The sequence below is a fragment of the Teleopsis dalmanni genome, chromosome X (genome assembly GCF_002237135.1).
Source record: "Teleopsis dalmanni isolate 2A chromosome X, ASM223713v2, whole genome shotgun sequence".
NCBI lineage: Eukaryota > Metazoa > Arthropoda > Insecta > Diptera > Diopsidae > Teleopsis > Teleopsis dalmanni.
The window spans coordinates 49,125,480-49,152,654 of NC_051848.1; the positions used below are offsets into that span (position 1 = coordinate 49,125,480).

The 27,175-nt window shown below is 31.3% G+C and overlaps 2 protein-coding genes across 2 annotated transcripts; both read right to left on the bottom strand.

The window, feature by feature from the left end:
• Positions 1–3,708: 3,708 nt before the first annotated feature.
• On the bottom strand, positions 3,709–5,760 carry LOC119689232 (proteasome subunit alpha type-3-like). Its single transcript, XM_038104018.1, has 3 exons — positions 5,524–5,760; positions 4,431–5,005; positions 3,709–4,274 (listed from the first exon to the last, which is right to left on the bottom strand). Exons 1-3 carry the CDS (start codon positions 5,578–5,580, stop codon positions 3,767–3,769), a joined length of 1,140 nt encoding a protein of 379 aa, XP_037959946.1. The 5' UTR covers positions 5,581–5,760; the 3' UTR covers positions 3,709–3,766.
• A 3,632-nt stretch (positions 5,761–9,392) lies between these two features.
• Positions 9,393–26,569, bottom strand: LOC119688393 (myosin-G heavy chain-like; the record flags this gene model as incomplete). Its single annotated transcript, XM_038103073.1, has 7 exons — positions 9,393–10,921; positions 14,081–14,229; positions 14,758–16,366; positions 20,533–21,240; positions 25,266–25,741; positions 25,862–25,979; positions 26,066–26,569. Coding segments are annotated over 7 exons (4,161 nt in total), but the record flags the coding sequence as incomplete, so codon positions are not given.
• Between the last annotated feature and the right edge of the window lie 606 nt (positions 26,570–27,175).

Here is a 27,175-nt window from a genome sequence, read left to right on the forward strand (position 1 = left end):
TTTCGTTCTTTGAGTTATTAATTACATACAACATATAATTCTTTCTATATACTTTATATTTTATCCTTCCTATGAAACAAATACTTTTCTATATCAAAAAACTAGAAGAACAGATTTCCAGGTAGAATAGCATTAAGTAGTAATTTTTTATAAATATTAATGATTATTATGAGTAAAGGCTTACCTTAGTTATTCTTAAATTGCTTTATTGCAATTGAAGATTTAGATTATATACACCTAGTTTCGAACACATAAGGCGACTTGTTGCGCTTAGATTATAATTGTTTGAAATTATATTTGAAACCGATATTCGCAGACCCTACACCGAACTCCGAAAAGCGATGCTTTTACCAGAGTAAATTGGTTTTTTCTCTTCTACTTTACAAATATTTATTGTATTAATCAAAAGAACAATTACTGAAATAATAAATAAAGTATATTCTAACTAAAAATTATTTAGGAAAGATTACTGGAAGTGATTTATTTAACTGGATACTGGTAATGATTTGGAACTCAGTTTACACTATATTGATGGGATAATATTTTGATCCATAATTTATTTTATTCATTTTATTTTAAATTAATTTTTAATTCAAAAAATGTTTGTTATTTATTATTCACTGAAACGAGTTCCCACAGAACTTATAAAAACTCTGAAACTTCACCTAAATCTAAATTGAAAACAGTATTTTCTTGTGTCAGATTAGCTTACTAAGGAATAATACTTATTATTAGCATTATTTTCTGTTTTTATTTTGTTATTTATTATATGCATTTTTTAATTATAGATCTTACGTAATAAAACACTTTTTATAATAATCTGTACTTTTGTACAGGTTATTAGTATTGCTATCTTTTAACAACACTCTAACTTCTTCTTTGAACGTAATCGATATATCAAACGAAAAGGCCATGCTCTATGAAAATCGGGCATATCCCAATAATATGCCATATATTTTCTATATATTGACGATTACACAAAGAATAACGCCGTTCAGATATATTAAATTCTCTGGCGTTGAACTTATAAAACCGCATCTACATCGATATATACTGCATGTTTACATAATGAAAATGCCATATTGCAAAAGGTGGATACATGTTATGGGATCTCGACAAACATTCACTACAAAGGATTCGAAAAAAAATTATATTGTGTCATAATTTACGATCTAAACTTCAAAAATTGGATATAGAAAGACCGAGTTCCTAACACTTATTTCGCCAATCTTAGGCCCAATATATTTATTTGGCAATCATAAGTTTAGCTAGTTTTCAAAGAAGGTAGATCAAGAATTTTTCTTTCATATTCTAAATGTCTCTAAACACATTTAGAATATGAAAGCTCAGAATATGAAAGTTAGCTCACTAACTAGGCTTACTGTTGCTTCGAAGTATAATTACGTTACCTCCTCGTGTACAATTATCCTGAGTGATAAGTGATAAGTTGAATAATTTTTAAATTTTATGTAAGAGGGTGTAGTAAAATATGTGATCCACTCCGTTAGCAGACGGTACTCTGTTAGAATTGTATATAATTGCATTTTGGCGTCTGTTTGTGGATAAGACTCTTATCGTTTAATAAATGATAATTGCATTTAATAAATTTATTTATAGAAGTATCCTCAGAATGGAATAGCCAGACTTGTTGCAGACGAATATGTTAGGAGATGATAGACACGTGTCTATAGTACATTTATTATTTCAGGAAGATTTTCTAAATCAATTTTCAAAAAATAATTACTTGTACGATTAGACTTACTTTTGTAACAGACATGAAAGAAAAATTATAATTCTCATTTAGTTAACAATAAAATAAACATAAAAGTATCTAAGCATTTGTATAAGTTTGTACTTTTAATACAACTTTTTTCTTAAGAATAAATTTCTACAAATGAGCCATACACGGCGACTGATGACTATCACTTCGTATATTAACTTAATCCAATTTCTAACTAATTAATCAAAGTTGAAGCTGTGTAGTTGTTGTTGTATATATAATAAACAAATCAATCACGTCAATTAAATGATAAAGGATGATGAAATTTTTATAGAATTTTTATCGAGAAATTCAAGTTATAAGATAAGTTCCAATTTCAGTGGCAGTTGAACTAATTTAAATGAACTGAAATAAAAATGTATTTTAAATGACGAACATAATGTTTCTAGGATTAGTCCCAATAATTCAGTTCATATACATTACGTTTATGTGATTTGGAGAATCAGTTTCAGTAGCTCCGAAAAGTTTTGAGAGAAATGACTAAGTTCTGGGTAAGTAAAATTTTGGAATGCATTTAAAACGACTTCCATCGAATATGAATTCTCCAACTTACTCATTCTCGTAGTAGAATTCGTAGTAAAAGTAATTTATTTAATTTTTCTTTTAAATATATTAAATTCAACACACACGGTTAATTTCACTATTCTAATCCTATAATTCTTCATTTATAAACTTCGTAAGAATCACATTCATCAGATGTGACATAAAATATGTTTCTTAATATAAACTATACAATCTAGTCAACTATTTATATTTGAATTATTTGTCATACTCCCCACAATTTTAATAAAAATAATACTTTCTATACATATATAATACATATATCCACCATCTAATAAAACAAATGCTTTTCTTCATATTTTCATACATACTTAGGTTGTCCTTGGTTCCATACAGAAATAAAAAATATGCTGTTTGGAAGAAATATTCCCTGAATTCAATTGGATGCGATTTAAAGTAGCTAGAAATTTAGCTTCATCGGCTATTTATAAAGCCAAATCAACCTTCTTTAAATCCAAACCAGGTGGTTGTCAGCAATCAAAGTCTCTTTGGAATAATATTAAATCTCTGGGAATTATATTAAACTCCACAGCTTTGTGTTCCTTAGACTCTAATAACTTAAATTATTGTTTTGTTTCGTCTGTTGGTAATAATTATATATATTCCTGCCAAATATATCATCAACTTTTAAACAAGCTCTAGCTTGACACTTCAATGATCCAAAAGTCTGTTCGATACTGCCTACACCACTACTTGTTTTGGATCCGTCAGTAAAAATGGTTAAACCCTCACTTATAGAGGGACCACCTGACGTCCATAAATCTGTAGATAGAAATTCGACATGGAACTTTCTGTTGAAATTGAGAACAGGAGAGGTGTAGTTAACGTTTTTAGGAGCAAAATTAAATAGATTAAGAATGGAGGCGAGTCCATATTCACTGACACTCCATTGTGAGAAGCTTTGAGTCTAAGAACAGATGAAGCTGCCATTTGTGTACTATTGATATCGAGTGGCTGTAAGGATGGTGGCAATAGATGGTGTGGTGCATACAGCCCCACTTATACAGAGTTCACTTCTTCGTTGAACTTCGCTGACTTATCGCTTTCAGTTTTGATAAATTATTTGTGTTTGCGTTCTTAAAAACAAAGAGCAAAAATAAACTCCGACATTAAAAAAAGTGGTTGTTAGTTTGTAACAATTTGTTTTTTACAAATTATATTAAAATGTATGTCTCAATATGATTACCAATATATATTAAATATTTTTACATACCTGATGAAAAAAAATTTAATCAGTTTCACATAAGAGACTTACCCATCTGTTAATTATAAAATGTCAAGAAAACAATTTATAACATGTGATTAAATAATCACAGTTAATTTTATTTCATTAATTTAATTATAATAGCTCCAACATAACAATAACAATTCAGGTAAAGTTTTCAGATTATAATATATAGTTTCATAAAAATATTCTTCGATTAATTAAAATATTAATTCGATTAATGGGCGTAATTCAGCACATTCGTGTTCTGTTTCCTCCTCCCCGCACTGTTTATATTCTGTACTCTCTTTATCGTTACGCTCGGTATCATCATCATCATCTTCAGCATTATTATCATCACCCTTATCATCATTATCATTACCCTTATCATTTTTGTTATCGTCACCATGATCATCGTCGTCGTCAATGTCATCGTTATCGTCAATGTCATCGTCATCGTCAATGTCATCATCATCGTCAATGTCGTCATCATCGTCATCGTCATCATCTTCAGAATTATAATCATCATCGTCGTCATCATCTTCACTTGGAACCAGCTCCACACAAGTGGTCTCATCAATACTAGAACTACTACAATTATCCTTTCCGGTGAGTAGTTTTTTCCAACGTTTCGTGTTTATTTCCAGTTTACTTTTGGTTTCCTCACCGATCACACCAATATCCATCCAATATTTTCGAGCTTCGCTTTTCTTTCGTATTTTCGCAAGGCTTTTGTGATGAAAGTATAGATAAGAAAATAATTTATAAGAAAAGACAACAGTATGTTAAATGGAAAATACTGTAAAATACTGTAATTTCTAATAGGTACATATTTAAAGCTAATAGATTCAAGTTATAATATTTATAGCCGAATAAAGTTCTTACATATTTTTTCCAACTCCAACTAAACATTTCGCTGACATATTTGGAAGTAAATGCTTGTACTTGTTTAATTCATTCTTGAGGCGTATCATATCACGCCCGCCAGCACAAGCGAAATATTCATAAAATTTACCGGATGGACCAATTTCGAATAGTTGTGGTCCATCCTTTTCTGTATGTGTTGCTAAAACAAGAGAACAACCCAGGGGACGTTTACGAGTATCTTGGGTAAAGAGGTGTACATATCTAGATGTGATCTCTACTAGCGGAAGTAATGGCATAGGTCTGTTATATTCCCTCCAATGACGTGTACAGTCAAGTAGCATTCTCCTCATCAAATGTCCGGCATCTGGCTTAAAACCAAAATATCCACAACAAATAGTGTCATTAATTGATTTTAAACGCCGAAGACTTTTTCGCACATACAATTTATTTTTTTCTTTTTCTGTAATTAACACAACACTGCGTTTTCCGCGCAATGCTATAATGTTTTCACCTTTCTCAAGGGCTTTCTCCGCAAACGACAGCTGTTCCAAGTTTCCTTCCGCATTAAACTGTGCAGGAATGCAGGGAACCACCTTAAGTTAAAAATAAGAAATATAATATATTTTATATGTAAATTTATAATGTTGTTGTGAACCGAAGGAAATTTGGAGAGCAGGAAAAATGTATGGACTGACAAACAAATTTTTGCGTTACGGCATGCAAAGTGATTTTTTTTTGTTGCAATGCACCTATTGATATATGGTTTAATCTCACTGAAGTGTTAAGTCTGTATCACGTTTCATAAGCTAATTTTAAGTAGCAACACACACATCCTCATCCGTTAGTAATCACACTTGAGTTGTCTTCTTCCCTCTTACCTTTCGTCCATTCTCAATACATAATGCATTTAAGGACCTAAGCGGCCACATCCTAAACTCAGTCGAGTTAAGATAGTTATTATTATATGAGAAAAGCACCTTTCGAACCCATTGATTTCTGGTAGAGCCCTGTTAAGGGATCTGATTATCTGCATTTATTCCTCATTTATATTCAATGAAACTGATCTGATGTATACTGATCTAAGCTATGGAGTTCTAATTTCTATACTTACTTCTTCTTTCTCAACTGGCTTTTTACATTCCTTCACATTTTCCTTGATTAAATTCATTTTTAAGCGAGTTTTTTTGAAACAGACGCCACAAAAGTTGAATTCTTATATTATATTTCAACTTTTTCGTAACTTTTTTATTTTGACTAAATATTAGATTTTGTTTATTTTAAATTAAGTAAAAGTCTTTTTATACAGCTTTTGTTCTTGTGACAGTTTTTTTTAACTGCTTTAAATTTTAGCAACAATTTCAACTTATTCAAAATTTCAATCCTGATTAATTTTTATCTTTCAAAGTTTTTTAAAATTATTTTATTCAAAGCATACTTTATTTTTAAGAAAATCAAAACAAGCTTATAGAAATCCTTTTACATTCATTCTTTTACAAATCGGACACCTTTTTGATCTCATCACCTCCGATTTGGCTGAAATTAAATTTATGAATTGGTTTCGTAAAATAAGAAGACCCGTGCCTTGAGAAAAAGTTTTGAATTTTTTTCCAAGGAGATATGGACCCATGAGATGTGGACAATTAGCATTGTAGACACATTTTTAATGGCCATATCTCAGGTTTCGTATATAATAGGTGAGGTTATACCGGCGATCCCAGGGGGATCCACTTCGTATAAAATAAAAACTTAAAATTTATTGCATTTTAAAAATAATTAATTGAAATGTTAGGAAATAATATAAACAATTAAGAGTGCTTTTATTCAAGTACTATTACTAACATTTTATTATTATTTTTTATAGTTCATTTAAATTCAGTTTTAAATTTTATTGAGAAATAAAAATTTTTAGGATGGCATTATGTTTTGAAATTTCAAGATTTTTTTTTTTTTACCGCAAAATAAATGTTTCCAGCTTGGTGTTGTTTTCAGAAGTGTCTAAGAAGAATTGATTTATCAGACGCCTTGCACGTTACTCATACGCACCATAACACCAATAAATCAATTTTACACAAAAAATGACACAAAAACTTTTACTTTTTAATTTTAAATTGAATTTATCATTAAATTCTATATAGAAATAAAACTTTTTAGGACGTATGACGTTTTTTTCTTGTGAAAAAAACAAGAATTTTTATTAAATAAATTATTTTCGTGTCATCTCTATTTTTAAATCACATATTTAAAATATTCAATATTCCTTACATTGATTCCAGCACTAGCGATGAAGAAACGTTACATTGTTTTTTTTTTTTTTGTTCTAATAACACTTAGCATACTTGATGTTAGTGACTAAAAATAAGCGCATGAAGTAAAAACTTCCTTTCTTAACTATCCTGCTAAAGAGGAGTCTTATATCAAGTTTAAATCTAGCAATATTCTAATTAAGTAAATTTCAAATAACCGAATCAGTTTTCAGAAAACAATTACTTCGTACGGTTTTAACTATGAGAAAGGAAAAATATAATTCTCATTTACTTAGTAATAAAATAAGCATAAAAGTTTCTAAGCATTTGTATAAGTTTGTACTTTTAATATAATTTCTTGTTAAACATTTGGGTTTCGAGTGAAGGTCCTAATAATTCCATTTAGTGACTATTATGTTGTAACTAATTAATTAAAGTTGAAGCTATAATAGCTGCTAAAGCATATATTATAATCAAATCGGCTAACTCAATTGAATGAAAATATATATAGCCAAAAGGTTGATGAAAATTTTATAGAAAAATTTAACTAATAAGCACGGTTGCCACTTGAAAATTTTTTTCTGTACCAAAATTGGTTTAAAAAGGTACCATTTCTGTAAAAAAAGGTCCAAAATTTTTTTATTGTCTTTTTATAAGAAAATACAATTTATATAAAATGTGCAAAAAGTATAAAACAATACAAGTTACATTTATAAAAAAAATTAATTGAAAATATCCACAATAAAGTTGGGTCGCCGAAAATGTACCATTTTTTGAACATGAGTACCAGAGTACCAAACGGAAAAAAAAGTACCAATTTTGGTACTAAAGTACCTTAAGTGGCAACCGTGCTTATAAGATAACTTCAATAACTACTGAACTAATTTAAATGAACTGGGAACTGAACCGTTAAATATATTTTAAATAAAAAAAATATATTGTTTCTAATTAAGACCAGTTCCAATAAGTCAGTGTATATGCACTACATTTATATGATTTGGAGAATCAATTTCAGTGACTCCGAATAGCGTTCCATGCTCGTTTTCAATGAGTCCAAAACTGAATTACTAATTTACATTGGATAAACAAATATATGTTAGATAAATAAATCTGTTTCCATGTACTGAAAAAGAATTTGGAGTTTTTTATAAGTAAATTTAATGATGGGATTAAAACGCCTCGTGATAAAATTTATGCTGATGAATGGTACATTTTCTTTACATAGTGTTGAGGGCAGCACTAAAGTTCGAATTCTATAGTTGACTATTGTTAATTTAGCTATTCTCTTTATTATATCGACTTTAAGAAATCTGAAAAAAAGTAAAGATACGTTTTATACTTGTATCGTTATTTCAATCATCTGGGGTACTTACTTTGTAGTAATAATTATTACTTCTTGTATTTGCTAATGTTGATATTTTTATCTATCTTCAAATAATATGGATTGGCTCTTAATATATGTATATATGTATTTATATTACATATATATTACATATAATATATGTAATATATTAATCTTTCAATAGAGTCCCAACCATTATATATAGTAGTATTATTTATATTTTTAATTAAAATTTTTAAAATTATTCCTTATAAACTTAATTTTATAAATATTGAAATATTATTTTTCATAAATAAATATCTGAGTAATATACAACAATATATGAATAATATAGGACAGATTTTTCTTTGTCTGACGGACAGTATCAACCTTAGTTACGTTTATCCATTTAAGAACCCTATATACAGGAGGTTATGGAATATTTTTATTCTATATAATATGTATACATTCAAGTTAGAAAAAAAAAATATTAAAATAAGTACCTGATGAAAAAAGTCCCAGAATTCTACAAATCAGCACGAAAAATAGGTTGTATGTTCATCATTATTCGCTCACAAATATAAACAAAACTCCGAGCCCGATACACTTTTTAATATAAAAATCTTTTAATAAATGAGGATTCTGATCTCAACACGGATCATTCCGTGTTAGGAGGTAAGTGAAAAGAAGGGCGATTATTTGGGTTAAAGAATGAAAAAGGGAGTTAGACACGTATTCCTAAGGATACGTCTATTCCGTATTAATTTCCTTCAAAGTACCTATGCTCGGGCATCCAGATGAGAGTGTTATCAGTAAGTCGGCTTATTCATCAATTTCTACTCTGTACTCATCAAAGTCTGAGCTAGAACTTTTTGTTAGAGGATTGAAGAAGTTTAGTAGTATATCACTTATTGAATTTTTTTGCACTTGTTTTACTATATTTATAATGTGCTAAGGCTCATGTGAGCAGTTAAATGGTTATATGTAGCGCAACAGTGCAATACATATGATATGACTACCTCATAAGTGGAACTCAAGTACAATTTATTCTGACAGAATAAACGACAAGTTGGCAGTTTTCGTAGGAATACTTTTTTCTTCGATATCAGCTGATTAAATTTATTCTTATCACCATTTCCGACTATTTCGGTGGCTTAATTTAGGAATGAAAATAATAATAAAGTTTAGTTGTAAAGACGAACTCAAAACATGCGTTTTATTTTTATATATATATATATATTTATATACATATAAAATTTTAAATATAAATTATAACTTTCTAATATAGATTTATATCGCCAAGGTTAGTTGGTTATTTTAATAGGCCCCCATATATCTACTTTACATTTTTGAAAAAAACTTCTTTATTATATATTATAAAAAAATATGTTTATTTGTTATTTAAATTTTATCTTTACATATAATTATATCTGTATGATAATATATCGATGATTGCTTAGAATGTCTTATATTAAAATAGTTCGATTCATTAAAAAAATTATGTGGCATACATTTTCTGTGCAAGTTGCACAACTTGCTCGACTTTATCTTGGCTTGAAATACTGAAAGATTGATTTTTATTTAAAAAAATGTTTACATGTTGAAGTACAAATGTACTTAGTCATTTTACAGATATCTATTAATATAACATCTATTTATACATTTATATATATTCGTATTGTATTCGTTTTGAATTGGAAGAACTGTGTGATATTCTGAATTGGCACTTGGTGATAGCCATGAGCTATCATGGCAAAACTTTAATTGAAGAAAATATTAAAAAACGTTCGTTTAAAATTAATTATAGAAAATCTTATAAAAATAAGTTGTTTATAATAATGTTGTGGTCAACTGAAATTATATTGCTTATAAACTAATTGCTAAGTAGTTAATATACGATGAGGCGAATTCTTGATTTCTACGGGTGCAAAAAACAAACTAAATGCTTACAGGGAATCTCAAAAGATTAGGATTTTCATATATTTACAGTCTTAGAGTATGTGTATATGTATGTGTGAGTACGTGCATGCATGTGCTTTGGGAACCTTTTTAAATACTATAAACAGGCTATTGCCTCTTTCGAAACGGTCTGAGAATATTTTACGCTACCACTAAACGAAATAGCACCTGCGACCAAGAGCACCCGGTCATGAACCGTTTTAAAAAATCGTATTTTTCATATATTTAATTGTGTTTTTTCCACTCAGATCTGGCACATTGGACGTTTAAGGATAACTTAACGCTACAACTACACTAACAGGATAACTTAAGAACTCCTGCAACAACAAAAAATAGGACATGACAATTATTTCTTTTAGCTGCTACTATAGCTCAGCTAACCACATAAATCAAATATTGACAGCAGCACTAGTTGTTGTGTTGTTGTTGTTGCTGTTATTAGTGTTAGTATTGTTGTTGTTGTTGTTATTGTTGCTGCAATTATTGATATTGCTGTTTGGATTGACGGAATTATTGCTGCTATTGTTATTGTTACTATTATTATTGTTGACATTATTGTTGTTGGTGTTATTGTTGTTATTGCTATTACTATTGGCCGCATTGCTGCTGCCATTGTTGTTGTTGTTGTTACTATTCGCATTCATTTTTTTATTAACAACAGCTGCAGTACCAGCATTTGAGCTGCTATTGTTAGCCGTGTTGTTGTTGTTAGTTGCTGTACTGTTGATATTGTGTCCACGCAGCAATTCCATATATTGAAACGGCACATGAAAGCTCTGACCTTTATAATCTACCAACAAATGTCCACGACATGTTGATGCACCAACAACACTGACCGTTTCGCCTTTCTTTAGCTGCTCTGTTGGTGGATTAGTGACTGAATCCTCTGGGAAATTCATTTTCATGATGCGACTTTGTGGATAACCAAGCTTTGAATTGCCATTGATGGTATAGGAGCGAGATGGTGGCACAGGCGGTGGACGCTCCTGTTTATTTGAAATGGAATATTTTTCATTGTCCATTATTTTATCCACAGTGTCAACAGTGCAAACGTTATCAGTAATCGGTACATGCATATGAAAAAAAAAGGAGGAGGAAAACATTATTATTTGACAAGCATTGAAAAAATTATTTATAAAGCTAAATAAAAGTGAAGCTAGGTCTATGCAATAACAGTGACAGTAATAAAAGCTAATATCAAGAATAATCTGTCAGTATGCCGAAACCGCAGAACAGTTCTATTGATATTCAGTTCTACGGTCATACTAGGTATATTGACACCAGATGTATGCATAACATTTCCAAGTTTTATTTGTGTACTAAAAACACGTAATTCTCAAAGGAAATTAATTTGTTTTTATTCCAAATATTGACCATCAGGATATTTCGCCCATCTTTTAGAGCAGGGTAGTCCAAAGCACTGCCCACGACCCACGAGCGGGTTTGTGGACCCGCGACATATTTCTAATTTACCATAATTACGCAAAATTTTTTTGTTGGTGTACTCCGGTAAAATCACATTATTTTTTTTTATGATACACCAAATAAATGAATTTAAATTAATAAATTATTAAAACTAAATTTAGCATCATAACCGTATTTTTATTTTTCTTTCAAACAACTATGAACGTATGTATTTGTTTCTGTGGTCCTCCAATCTATACAGTGATTTGTACTGGCCCGCGATCACATCTGGCCTGGATAGCTTTGTTTTAGATAATTCATGAATACCATGCCAAAAAAAAAAACTCTTTATCTTTTGCGACAAACCATTCGTTCCGCCATTTTACAACTTTCTTCAAAATTAATTGCTACACTGCTGATATGCGTGTGGAGCGCTTGTTCCATTGATGCAAGGAGGTGATAGTCGGATGGAAGGATGTCCCATCCAAACGATTTCAATGTGTTTTTCGCTGGTTTTGCTGTGTGAGTCTGGATCGGACACAAAGCATGAACTTCTTGCCCAAATGATTCGGTCTTGGGGTTGAGAGTTCGGGCTCGCCTGCTAGAAGCTATGATTTTTTCCGCCCGTCATAATTCCATATAAAAATTTTGTGTCATTAAATATGATTTTCTATTGTGGCACCGGGGGACTATTTCATAAGTGACTTTGTGATTTTCCGTTCAATTTGACGTTCAATTACCCAGTTTATTGATCTTCCCTTCTTCCGCATTGCTCTTAAACGTCTGCTGATCGCGCTTCACCAATTGCTGTAGAGTTTGTGTTGCATCATCATCCAATAACTCCTGCAACTGCAGGATTTTGGGGTCTACTAAATCACCAACTATAAATTTTTGAAACCATGATTCATAATTTCTAATCGCTGGACCGTATTTAACTGCCTTTTTCTTTTGATTTAATAAGAAAAGCAATGCGTGCTACAAATGTTCTTTGACATGATCACTGAACGATAAAACAAAGACACTAGTTTTTGGCGGACTCTACTTGTGCATGTTTATAATTTGAAGTTAGACGAACAAAATGACGTCCGTGTGAAATCAATACACTACGCGCTTTTTGCTTGCGCTATCTCTTAGTTAAACCGATAAAAACTAATGCATAGACCTGGTATACTGGGAAGTTATGCTAATGAAGTTTTGTTTCATTATAAAGCTTTTGAATATCAAGAGTATGTGACAGTTACCAGAAACCAAGAGAAACCAGGGTATGATATATACTCGTACTTCAAATTTTCATATAGGAATCAGTCAAATTGATAAAATTTTGGTTCTATATAGAGGCCTGAAAGTATCAAGGATATATGTCAGAATCTCAGTTAAAAACTGGACTAGACACATAATTGTACTTAAAAATTACTTGATTATATGAATATATATATTAGTTATATTGGTTATAGATTGTTTTAGATTAATTTCAGACTGCGGGGTTTAAGTCTGCATCCCATTTTTTTCCAAGACGTTTACGTATCTGGCAATAACGGGTTAAAACTCAAAAAATCATATTTAAAAAGGTTAATAAAAAACTAATTTTAAAAAATTTTTCAAGTGTCTTTCTTTTGATAAAGAGAGGAAATTCAGGCTAGAAAAATTACGATAAAAATGTTTATCTGCTTTTTCGTAGCAAGTTCGTTGCAGATATAAAATTCTTATCTCTTAAATTGTAAATGTTTTATAAAGTTAATGGATTAGTCCTAATTTCTCAACTTTAATCTGATATTGCCATTAACCCAGAAATTCAGAAGAGAAGCGGGTTGCAGATTTGGGGTCCACAGTGGAAACATAAAGTCTGACATATTACAGATATATATATATTAAAAACAGAATACACGGTAATGTCATCATATAAATAGAATGAGACAGAATCATACATATTTGTCGAGATGCAAAGTATAGGTGGTTGTTAGAAACTTTACATGCAAATGGATTGTGAAGCAATCGTTTTTAATATAAGTTTCTAAATGTATCAAAACAAACTTATTTAACTAAATATTTTATTCAAATAAGAGCAAGTAATTTATAACCATTTATAAGAAATAGTCTGACTAGGAGACAAACATGTTCTTTAGTAAAAAAAAAGTGAGAGAGAGACAGAGTTGAAAAAAGATTATTAAATTATTTAAATTTCACACAGCACTTTATAAGCGAAACTCCAATTCCAATGATTTATATAGAACATAAACAAAACGATTATATGTTAACTAAAAAAAGTCATTATTATATGGATTAATCCATCGAAATTTGTATAAAACTATTGGTCCTTAACGAATCAAACGGAGTCGGATCTCTAAGTAAAGTTCAAATAGGCATCATGCTAAATAAAAATCAAAGGTTCACTTAAAGTTTTATTTCTGAGACGTCTATCAACTTTTCAAATTATATCATCCAATGCTTATAAAGCATATACGTAAGATTATAGGACATATATGAACATATGATAAAGCTGCCCATATATCTATCTCACTCTGCAAATTCTGCATACGTCGTTATTGCTGATTGACATTTTGTATACAACTCTTATAAACGCTTTTGGACTATTGAATGAAGTCTCAATCCATGAAGTCTCAACCTCAACCTATTGGTCTTAAATTCTTTCTAACATAGATTATTGCTTTTAGTCTTGCTTCTACTGTTGCTGCTGTTATTGTTGGCGTTGCTATGAATAGACAAGCTAATCTCTTACTTACCAAATCTAATCCAAAGATGTTGCAAGTTTGCTGTATAACTTTCGAGTCGCACTTCTCATTCGGATCTGGAGGTGGTGTGCCAGCAATGGGTTGTGGTCTCGGCCGGGTTACAGTGCTCATATTCGTGCTTTTCGCTGATAAACGCGGCACTACGAAGAAAATAACAAATTGAATAAATATTTTATATTACTTTTTTGATTATTTGCGAACTCCTAAGCATTTTTCCGTTTTTTTATATTTTCTTAATGATAACATAGAAAAACACTTGCGTAGGAGTTGATAAATGTGCTTCGATTAGAAGTATACCATTTTCATTTGAGTCCAAACACAGACAACAACATACTTGTGTCCGCACACAATAGGGTTAGTTGAAGTTATATTGTGACAGATTTGCGGATTTAAATATAATAAATAAACAATAAAAACAATTGAAATGCAATCCATCACAGGTACTGAAGTGCAGGTTTTATTGTTAGAGTCAATAATAGAAACTGGGAAAATTAAGGAAAAAGTGAAAGTTATTGGGTCGTAAAAACTCTTATAGAGAGAAATAATCAAGTTATTAAAATTTGATTTAAATTTTCTTAGGAGAAATTAATGGGCAAACAACCCACTTGGATAAACAACCCGAATGAAGAATTTTAGTAATTATGAGTACTTTCTCACTTTTGACTTACATGCATTTGGTGGTCCAACACCGCCACTACCACTACCAGCGTTAACAGGTTTATTTAGTTTATTTGGTGGCACACCCAAAACGCCAGCACGTCTCCGTTTGGTACCACCCATTTTCTTACGCAACTGCCAACCACGCCAAGTCGCCTGTATGAGAGTAGCACTCTTGCGGTGTATTTCAGTGCGTAAATGTTCCAAGTGTTGACGTATGCCTTCGCTTAGGAACACATGTCGCTTGCCAGGTGCCCAGGCTAAAGTGACCGAACCATCAATTACAGGTGGATTCTCCATTGCATATTGCAGTATCAGATTGCAATCCTCCATTGCTTTATCCTCACTACGTCGCAACAAACGGAATGGCGCTAGCATGCGATAGCGTGCATTGAATTGTTTGAAGCGCATGCGATGTGGAAAGCCGGACGCCATCAAGTTGACTGTCTCAAGCACCTGTAAAGCGCGTATTTGCTTAACAACCGTTAAACGCTCAAAACAACCAGCGCTCTCGGTACTATTGCTACGTATGCAACGCACGAAATGCGGTCTAGCATGCACCAATGTACGTAATAAATTGTCCAAGCGTGTGTGAAAGTCTTGCGTTAAAGTGGACACAGGCTCATCACCATTCAGTAGATCTGTGTGTGAAGTAGGTGAAATACGAAAACTAAGACCGCGCGGAACGCTTTGTACTGCGTACAATGCCTTCAACTCCGAACCGAAGAGATGAGTAGCAAAACCAAAGTTGCATGAATGCTTATAGAAAACTGCGACCAAATCGTCTGGCACCACATCGCGATTGGTATCTAGAAAGTCTGTGGCATCATATTCCACACGACCAGAAAAATGACGTATAATAAACATGCGTGGATCGTGTGGCTCAGCGGAGTGTTTCGTCTCCAGACGCGTGGAATTGCGATGTTGGACTTTAATTTTTGTAATATAACTCTCAGCAGTGCCGCGTACTGAGCATTCCGCATCCAACATACTCAACAAACCAGTGCGCAAGGAAGATATCAAATCAATACAAGGCACATTATCTACATAGTCCACTTCAGTGTCACAAACAATACCTTCATCGCGACACGATTCTACAGAGGATTTGAATATATGCGTGTTGTAGAAATGCTGCATAGTTTCAGCGCAAAGATTGATGCATAGATGTTCGAGTTGTGCATGTGGAGAGGGCTCTTCGAAGCCAAACATATCTAAAATTCCAATGAAACCATCAGTGGCATGACGTACGGCGTTATTAAGTGCTGCCATCGATTTGGAACCGGAATTACCGCCAATTGTTGAAGCGTGCTGAGAGGCAACATCAGCTTGATTATGTACCGATTCATTGGAATCGGAGCTTAACGTACCCAATGTAGAACCTAAACGTTTAAGACTATTTGCCCGACGTACTATGGTAGCAACAGTGCGACAATAGAGCGCTTTCGCCAAACAATCGCGTGTCATGTTAGACATGTTAGCATCACAAACTGATTTCACCAATTGACCGCGTGCGTTATGCGTACGTGTGGTGAGGCCACGGAATAAAGCTGCCGGTGGTACACCCAATAAACTGGCAACAGAATTCAATTCTGCTTCGCCTTTGACATCAACCTCAAGACCCTGAAATATAAGAAAATTTATTACTAACTAAAAAAAACAGAAAATAATAAAAAAAGTATTAAATATATATTAAATTTTGAATTCGTTTCTTGACCTGGTTTTTAACAATGTTTTTTATATATTTTATATTCGGCTATAGGTCACGTTTTTGTTAAAATTAAAATTTTAATTAAACGTTTTTTTTAATATTTTTTAATATATTTTATATTTCGTTCTTGAATGTCTGCAATATAGACAATATATAATATAGACAATCTTTATATATAATACTATATAAATTTGAACGAAGATATACATATTGCCGGAAAGTATATAAGATCTGCTTACCAATTTCTATAGAATTAAAAAAAATGCTATTGTATTATAGACATTAACACACAACAACTGTTCCACTCTGTACAGATAATTGGGTCTACTCTATGAGTAACTATTTTTACTACTAATTCAGAAACTTATTAAAATGTGTTTTCCTTAAAACCCATTTTTTGACCTGACATAGAACTGATATGACATCGTAAGTTCTACTTATGGATATGGTACAGACAACGTATGTTGCACGTACTGCATTTTGCAGAGGTTAGATTAGAATTAGGTTAAAAAGATGCGTGCTGACACTTATCAGCACTTCCACTCATAGGCATATATTCCCCTTTGTGATGCCCTCAAAGACTTTGCCGGGAGAGAAAAGTTGATAACCTTTGTTATCTTCGTGTACTATACTTGTTAAACCATTTGGTTTTCCAGATCAAGTTAAGGAAATCCGAAAAGTTTGTTTTCGTTATCTCTGCCAGACTAGTAAAACAGCGTTCCCCAAAATATTGAAATTGCCTTGTCTGTAGTCAAGGCAGAGACACAGAAAGTGGTTGATGAATTTTACTTCCTCTTCATCTTGGCAACTCCTGCGCAATCTACTTATATTTTTCAAAAGTAATGCACAAAATTATTTATTTAATTTATTTTAAGAATTATTTAAATATTTAGACAAATTAGAATAGAAAATCTTCTTTTATTTAATTTCTTAGAATTCTAAAGAAACAAAAAAAAAAACAAAATTACCTATTAAAATATGACAAATAATAAAAATAAAAATAAGTATTAATTCAATAAATCGAAATTGATTGATTTTATCAATCAATATAACTTCAACAACTTCTCTTTAATTTTTATATATCAATTTATTTAATTATTTATTGTCCTATATAGTATAAAATACATTATAATTATTAATATATTATTAATTTGTGGAAAAAATTTTGAAATTCTCGCTCAGAAATGATTGTGGCAACATAAATACTTTCAGTCGTAAATTACCCTTGAAATCCATCACAGCAAGAATTTAAGAAAAATCGTTGCGGTCGCAACGAGATTTGAACTCTGGTTAACAGAAAAAACTTGGCGTAATATTGCCAACCGCTAGCCAATCTTGCTAAATCTTATCATTTTTACTATTGAACATTTGCCTATGGGTTCAAAAATGACTATAAATAAAGTCACAAACCACTTTGTATAAATATAAAATATCCCATTTTATATACCTAAGACAACAACTCAAACTCGCACAGTACAACTAAAAGTCATATGATATCTGAAACGCAAAATTAATTATACCAAAGACACAAACCTAAATTGAATTCAGAAGTACTTTACGCTAACATAAGCCATGAACTAATTATGTAGAAATAGTGTGAAGTACAGTATTAAAAATAAAATTAATAAAGTTTCTATGACGATAAAAATAAAAATAATAAAAATTAATAAAAAAAATAACAAAAAATAATAAAGAAAATAATAAAATAATAATAAAATAATAATAAAATAATAATAAAATAATAATAAAATAATAATAAAAATAATAAGAAAAATAATAAGAAAAATAATAATAATAATAATAAGAAAAATAATAAGAAAAATAATAAGAAAAATAATTAGAAAAATAATAAAAAATAATAAACAAAATAACAAAAAATAATAGTAAAAAATAATTATAAAATAATAAAAAAATAAAACCAATCAAGAGAAGAATTAAATAAAATTAACCTAGTAATAATGTAAAAAAAAATAAATTTAAAATAATAATAAAATAATAATAAAATAATAATATAATAATAATAAAAGAATAATAAAATAATAAAAAAATAATAAAATAATTATAAAATAATTATAAGATAATTATAAGATAATAAATAATAATATATAAGATAAAAATAAGATAAGATAATAGATAAGATAATAATAAAATAAAATAATATAAATTGAAAAAAAAAAATTATGATATAATAATAATATAACAGACCATTAAAATAATTAATTATATATCAATATCCTAATAAACTATTGAATACAATAAATTTTTTGTATTCATTTTATTACGTTAATAATTTCTATACATAAGAAAGAACAAATCATGCAACAAATAATGCCTCTACGAATAGAATAGTTTTGAAATTTAACAATTAAAAATAAAAAATATAATTAATTAATTAATTCAATTATTCTACAGCTGGTTTATGATTTCGTTCTAATATATAAATACAGCAAGTAAAATTGTTAATAAAAACTTTCATAGCAAAAGTAACAAAACTCCAGCAAAAATATGCGAACATAAAAAGTCAAGTACGGCTTTGGATCAGTTGGTTAAGGTGCGCTGATTCTGAGCTTCATATTTGGCAGGACCCGAGTTCGATTCCTGGTACTTGCAGTCTCAAAAATAATTATTTACGAATAATTAAATATAAGAATTATTTCCAAGACCACTGATGAAGGGTATTTGGCAATACTCGAAACAGCTGTATGGTCAGCCAAAAATTCAATTAATTAAAATAATTTAAAAAATAAATTTTTGTTGTTGTTTCACTTCTGTTCGAAAACCTCTTTATGTTAATAAATTTCTAAATTTAATTTACCTATAATTTAATATAACATTTATTGACTGTTACGCGGTACGAAGTTCGCGGGGTCACCCAGTATAACAATAAAATAATAATAATTAAATAATAATAATTAAATAATAATAATTAAATAATAATTAATTAGTAATAACACGTAAATAAAATAATTATTAATAAATTATTATTACGACCAATATTCAATACGTTTTAAGTGTAAGTGTTTAAGTGTTTATAAGTGTGATTTTTACTTAAAAAAGCATTTTTAATTTTTATATGTTAAATTAACGATCTAAGACTAGTAATAATTTAAAAAAAAAGTATAAAATAATTATAAAATTCTAATAGAACAATGTTAATTAAAAAGTAAGAAGATAATAATTTAAATAATAATAAAATAAAATAATAATAATAAATAATAATATAATAATAAAAAAATATTCAAATTTTAATAATATAATACTTAATTATAATAAAAAGACAATAAAATGTTAATAAAAAAGATTATAAAATAATAATATAATAATTAAATAGTAATAAAACATCAATAAAATAATTATAAATTCTAATAGAACAATGTTATTCAAGATTAATAAGATAATAATATAATAATAAATGAAATAATAATAAAAATGAAATAATAATAATAAAATGAAATAATAATAATAAAATGAAATAATAATAATAAAATTCAAAATTAATAATAAAAGATTAAATTAAAATAAAAAAATCAATAAAATATTAATAAAAAAAATAATAAAATAATAATAAAATAACAATAAAACAATAAGAAATAATAATTAAATAATAACAATAATATAAACTGATGAATTTGTATTTATTTATATACTTATATATGCTGCATTTAAATATAAACTGTATATGCAAAAAAGTCTCCGGATTTTTTAATAAACACAAAACATCATCAATCAATAACAATCCAGGTGCAATACAACTTGATATATTACGGTAGTTTCAGTCCTCCATATCTTTTTCGTAGGGTGATTGAGATATGGCCTTCAACTCGATCAACGAATTTTCTTTTATAACCGCAATCGACAATGTTAGGCGCCTATTTTGATTGATCTATTATATTCGCTAAGGTTTATTATGAAAAACTGATGCACAGTGATTATACAGGCTTTGTATAATCGCTAATCCTACAGAATAACAAATCTAACTAAAATACTGTATAGTCTCGTCTACGTGACTTTTTGAAATTGTAAATTCCGAATACTTCTTACACAAAAATATAAAAGTGTAAAGAAAAAAATATATTACCTGTCCATCAATAAACTGTACATTTCCCAGAAGCAACACAGCAGCTAGAACACGTACAACATCCAAAAATGGAATACCAAGTATACCTAAGCATTGTTTCCAAGCCTGAAATCTGCTAGCATCCTCTTGATCATTTTGTCCCAAATCACCACTTTGTAGGTAACGCAAATTAGCTGTTGAATAGCCTTCTAAATTCAATTTGATGCGTTCCTCTCTACTAAGACCAGCTAACATCTGATAGAATATGTGATAATTTTTCTCCTTTGGCAATGGACGTATAACACGTGTCTGATCCAAAAAATAGCAATGTATCTTAGTACGATAGAGAGCGCCATCGGTGACTTGGACTTCAATAAATTGTCCGATTCGACTTGATTCGGAATTTGTGGTAGTTTTAGCTGAGCCCAATGATCGTAGCACGGTAAAAGCGGCAGCTAAGTGTTTAAAGGCATCCGTTTCAGGACCACCACCGGCAACAGCAAATAGTTGCCGTAAGAGTAGCATCGAGCAATGTGTCTTACCAGCACCAGATGTACCAGATAATATTATTGCTTGCGGATAGCCGGTTTCTGCTTGCTGGCGTACAGCTTCTTGTACTATTTTACGCAATTGCGGTGCTAATGGCAGTGAACGTGTGGATGAAAGTGTCAATGGATTGCCAACATTTAAGTAGGGATTTATTGATAATAGTATGGGTCCAACATTAGTCTGAAAAACGTAACGAAAAATTATATATAATTATTAAAATTATATGATTATTATAATACTAATAATATTATTTTTAGGAGATTTTAATTTTAGGGAGATTATCAAATCAAATTAAATACTGTAGAATTAAATCGAAAGGATTGGAACGACTAATAAATCTATCAGAGATATATATCGACGTATCTATACCGTCGAATTTCCTGATTACTAGAATGAAGTTTTCACAATGCTGTGGAAATCTTCTCCATTCATTCCTAAAATAAAAGGTGGTTAAGTGGATTCAAGTCTCACACGGTGGCTTTCAATGCTTTTACCTACTGTCAAAAAAAAAAATCGAATTTGCAGTTGAATCGTCCTTTTTATCCTTTGTGGGTGATATATGAAACTTGATGAAACTTGGATATGGTTGGAGCTGTTACCCAAAATTAGCCAAAGTTCTTAAGTTGAATGTTGGGCTTAAGTTACAAGATAAGATTGAGTTTTATGCAGCCATTCCAACCCTATAAAGAAACTCTAGTTATTATTAACTGATTTAAATGAAGTCACTTCTTCTCTATTTTCCAAAATAAAGGATATCTTTCAGTCGTTAATGGAACATTGCGTCTACAACTATCACCTACCAGAATTACTTTACTATAAATTAAAAAACATGTCTCCATAAAATGTTGCAAAGTAAAAATTGTTAATTTGTTTATTACATTCCAGATCGGCAACGATGATCATTGCCAACATTCGAATTGAATACCAAACTAGTTGCGGTGCATAAATTTTGATCAAATCTCTTATTAATCCATTTGTGTGTGATAATCATTAAAAGCGTCTGACGCACTTCAAATTCAAACCCATACCGAATACCGAAAACCGAAAGCCGCAATAAAATCATTTTTCCTTATGTTTCGTACAAGTAAAACAAGACAACGCCGAAGTGGAAGAAACCAATCCGCGCATGCGTGCCGAATGCATTTCAGACAGCAACTCAAGCTGCAGCCAACGCGTATAAAAATCCGAATTAATTACTGCAATTTAGTTGCGCCAGCAAAATTATTGAAGGCGCGTCGAAAAGTCAATATAAGCTCGGCCTGAACCAGTTGCCTTCCATTTTGTATGCAACTTTGTAAGTCGCCCGACGGTGAATGTTTTGTTGACACTTACAGTGTTTAAAAACCGTGCAGCGCGTAGACCAAGCGACGTTTCACAAAACCGTTTACGACAATTCTCGCCGGCTGCTGCTTCTGTGACTTCTGTGGCCTCAGCTACTGCAGAGCTGCGTTACGACTGCAATTCAAGAGGTATGACACAAATCCCACTGATGTGTTAATTGCCATGGCCAACTTTTAAAGTGACCAAATAAAGGGAGTCACAACTCGGCTCTCGGCTTTCGGTTTTACAAATTTATTGTAGTTAAATCGGACGGTGGACAGGCAGTGAATCAATCACTGCAAAATGCAATGCGAGCACAGACTACGGAAATACAAATACTTTTTCTCTCATCTGCATAAATACATATACTCTTCACAACTTGTTGTTTTACCCTGTATTCACATTTCTTACTCTTAAAGGCCAGTCGATAAGGTTAATGCACATTTGTCGCAATTGCATTGCGTCTTTCAACGGACGCCGAGAGTGTCAAGTAAGAGGAGGTGCTTCCGAGATAGACTTCTCTGTCATTATTACGGGCTATTAGTTAATACCGCAAATCTATAAGTATGCAGAAATTAACCGTGTTCGAATTGCCGTTCTAATGCTGTGCAAATAATTGTGTTTTTAAGTCCATTAAAATGATAAAATACTCAAGTAAAATCAATTTATAGAGCAATCATATCAATTTATAACTATTTCTGCACCGAAGAGTATAAATAAAAAAATAGCTGAAGAAATTCGAATAATTATTGGTATTTAAAGATTTACAAAGTCAATGCAAAGAGTTGCATGTTGCTTAAGCTAAATGTGTCTTGTCATTTGAAAAAGAATCATAAACAGTAGATAGTTCAAAGACCAAACACTAATATTCACCAGTTAGAAATTGCACAAAGCCAGGCTCTGAGAAGACTTTTCAAAGTTTCTTGGTACATTAGGACGTATGACATCCTCAGGGACCTCAAGATTGATCCCATCAAAAAATGCATAAAGGATAGAACCCTGAAATTATTTGCGAAATCTGACAGACTTACTAACACCGCGTTATCAAATCTCAGAATGGTTACAGGCTCCTCGGGGAGGTATGCAGATCTGAGGTCAATCATTGCTTAGTCTGATGAAGTGATAAACAATAATCCAGTCAAGGCGCAAAGAGGGGTTTTGAAGAAACCTCGCAGTTAATAGAGAATAAAAGTGCTCAGGTGCACTGACTCAACTAGCCTCAACATAATCGTAGTACCAGATATTACCATCTCTGGTCAAATGTCGCACGCTGGGACAACACCTACTACCATGCACACTTCTTACATAAGTGTCGGAGTGGCACCGGGATTTTAGTAGTCTCTTTGAGAGGTATGCCTACCGTGGGAATACTTTAACATCTTTACCGCAGGGAGGGAAGAAAATACAAATGAGGTATAATTTGTTATCAAGCAGCGCCGACATTGTGTTAACTCAACGTGTTAACCTGAAAAAGACATGGCTATGGCGATTTCGCCAGATAACCGGTCCCTAGTCCGGTCCTTATTTCACTGTTGACTGAAGTCTTAACGTAATTGTAAAGACGAACCCGGTCTTTAGTCTGTAGATTATCGCAAGTGTCGCGTCAAAAAAAAGTGCTTTCACTACAAGTAACTAATTCCTCAAAAATTTTGGTCCATAGAATTGATTGACTGAACAAATTTTTGCAAGACTGTCTGCAGACCTAATACTATTAATTCCTGTATGACCACGTACCCAGCAAATTACTACCAAGTTTGTTTTGGAAATTTTTTTTTTTTGGTTGTAAAATTGCCACTATTCCAAATTACTAGATTACCGAGTAATTAGATTAATATACCTAATATGCCGTTAGATATATTAATTTCTCAGTAAAATAGCATCTGATAATTATAATTATTAGTAATATAAACTATCTTTCGATAGCCTTGAAAGATCGGAAATAAAAAACTACGAATATACCAGACAATAATAAAACCGGTAGCTACATATGGTTCAGAAACATGGACAATGACGAAGACGGACGAAGAAGTTTTAAAAATTTTCAAAAGAAAAATAGTTCGCCAGTCCAAATTGATGCAAAAACTTTTCAAAGCAATGAAAATATAGTGAGATACATTAAGCTACAATGGTAACAATGGGCTGCTCATGTAGTAAGAATTGAACCGGAGAGAAAGCCGAGTAATATATATAACGCAAAGCCGATGACAAACAGGTACAGAGGTGGGCCGAGAACATGATGAGATGAGAACGTAAATGGTGCTGCAACAACAATTCGACTACTGAACTCTAATCAGTATTCTAATGAAATTGTTTAGTCATGACAACCTGGGTGTCATTTTAATGTAACATATTTTCCATGCCTTCAAAACAAACAAGGACAATGTTTTTGAAGAATAGATGAAAAATAAAACCTAAACGTTGTTAGCACTCGAGTCAATATCTATCGTTTTAACCTAACGTTCCTGAAACAAGGACATCAGTGCTAACAATGAATAATTAAAAATTCTCGTTACTTTTTGATCATACCTCTCCCCTACAAGTATTTTCGTACAACATAGACTTGAGGCTAAGGGTACAGGAAATTGTTGACTTAAAAATAAAAAGCAAGTCTCTTTATGGTAAAATTTAAAACCTTATTCCAAAAAAAAAAGAAAACAATACTGAATATCCTGTTCGCGGGTTAATTTCTCCCATTTCTCCCATCGCTAAAAAGAAACAATTTAGCTTTTTCAAGAGGTTTTAGTACCTTTTATTTTTTTACTAGCATTAGCGCATGAGGATTATAAAAATATGTTCCCGTGCAGATGAAAAGAAAAGAGCATAGAGGGCTCTTTTGTATATAATATATATAAATATTATTGAAGAATAAAGAATTAAAAACTTACAAAGTAACCATGTTCATTGAAACGTGCTTGCAGTGTTCTCATTACAGCATCTTCGGTGAGTGGTCCTGGTAGGTGTATAAGATCCTCCAGTTCATATGGCTGCTTATAGGTATGGGTATTATGATTAGTATGATTGAAATGATTTCTGTGATGTACGACATTTCCGATATTGTTATTGTGATGATTACTGTGTTTATTGTTGTTACTGGCATTAGAGTGACCTAGTCTAGGAGGCGGTTGTATACCATTGGCAGTTGTAACAGCAGCACTTGCACTTGAAAATCCAAAAGGAAAAGTGGTAATGTTGTGACATGGATTAACATGTTTCTGAACCGGTAGAAATGGACTACTATGATTGTTTATGTGTGTATTGTGATGTGATGACGAACGCATTGGTAATGTATTCGTTGAATGCGGCTTTGATGATGGCATGACCAAAACATTTGTGTCGGGAAAACCGTGTGCAGATGTTTGAGCTAAAAAGAGTAAGTATAGATTTATGGGTTCCAATCATATTAGTAAGATTTTATCTTCTTTTCTTTTTTTTTTTTTGATTTTTGTTTGTTTCTTATGTATGTAATGTAGCTAAAACGTACCAGCTGCCTTCTCGCTAATCTGATGCGGTAATGGATGTGGAATGGATGTGTTACGTGCTGAGACTATGCCTGAAGCTGTTGAATTATGTGGCAATGTATGACTAAATGTGTGTGAAGTCTAAACCAGAAAATTTATTAGTGAGTTACTTAATTAGTTAATAAATGTGAGTTAATAAATATTAACGCCATGGAACCAGAGTTTACCTTATTATTGGCAATTATGTGATTAGTGTGATTGGCAGTAGATGGCGTTAAAGTGGCATTACTTAAGTTATTATTTGTATTTGTATTATTTAATGCAGATATTATATTTGCATGATGTTGTTGTTGTACTGTACTATTACCATTTATTAATGCTGTACTGGCAGTCGTTGATTTCGTTGTTGCGAGGGCGTTGGCAAGTATACTATTGTTGGTGGTATTGTTATTTGTATTATTATTGTTAGCATTGCTGCTGTTGCTATTAATATTGTTATGATTTAAATTAAGATTTGGACTGGATGCATTTAAATTAAGGTCAGCAGCAATGGGGCCGGATTGTGTTGCATTTAATGTAGCACCAGCATTAGTAGCACCGGTGCCAGTACCACCAACACCCTGTCCTTGCCCAACATGTAGGCGATTTCGCAGTGTGACTAATTCGGTGCTCAGACTCTTTAGTCGTTGCTGTAGGTGCACTGCTTCATTGGATGATGAAGCGTCTGTAAGATATAAAAAAAAGATTTAACTTATTAAACATACGAGTAACACGTTAAAAACATTTAAGAAAACGATTAAACTCTGGTTATATTGCGTAGTTGACATTTAATAGATTTTATGATACGTGTAAATAATTCATTAATTTTTAGTAATCATCGCAGATCATTTGATATTATTATAGTTATCCTAGTGATGTTTTAAATCGATTTTTAGCTGTTCGATTAAACTCTTATAGGATGCTAAATTGGGCTCTATTTTAAAACTATTTAATATTTGTGAACTGACGATCTACCGTATACCTCCTAATTTTCAACAAAATCTATTTTTCATACACTTAGACAATAGTGATATTTTGTACAAGCTACGATTTTCGATGTAGATTAATTCTTCTTCTTCTTAGTTGGCCATTACAGACGTGAATCGTCCTTGGCCACGTCGAATGGACTCCGCCAGCCAGCCCTATTAGTTGTTTGCTGTCGCCAGTTGAAAGTACCGAGTGCCCCTAATTCGTTGATTATCTAGTCCTTCCACAGAAGATGCAAACGTCCCCACCTGCGGGTACCGAATGAAACACCTTTTTAGCCGGAGCATTTTCTTCCATTCGCACGACATGAT

What these genes read in the sequence shown, in the direction of transcription:
- LOC119689232 (XM_038104018.1), bottom strand. Translation starts at nt 5,580, where the DNA reads ATGAATTTAATCAAGGAAAATGTGAAGGAATGTAAAAAGCCAGTTGAG. An exon ending in AGCCAGTTGAGAAAGAAGAA is followed by an intron (nt 5,006 to 5,523) that starts GTAAGTATAGAA and finishes TTTTAACTTAAG; the next exon opens with GTGGTTCCCTGCATTCCTGC. An exon ending in GTTGGAGTTGGAAAAAATAT is followed by an intron (nt 4,275 to 4,430) that starts GTAAGAACTTTA and finishes TCATCACAAAAG; the next exon opens with CCTTGCGAAAATACGAAAGA.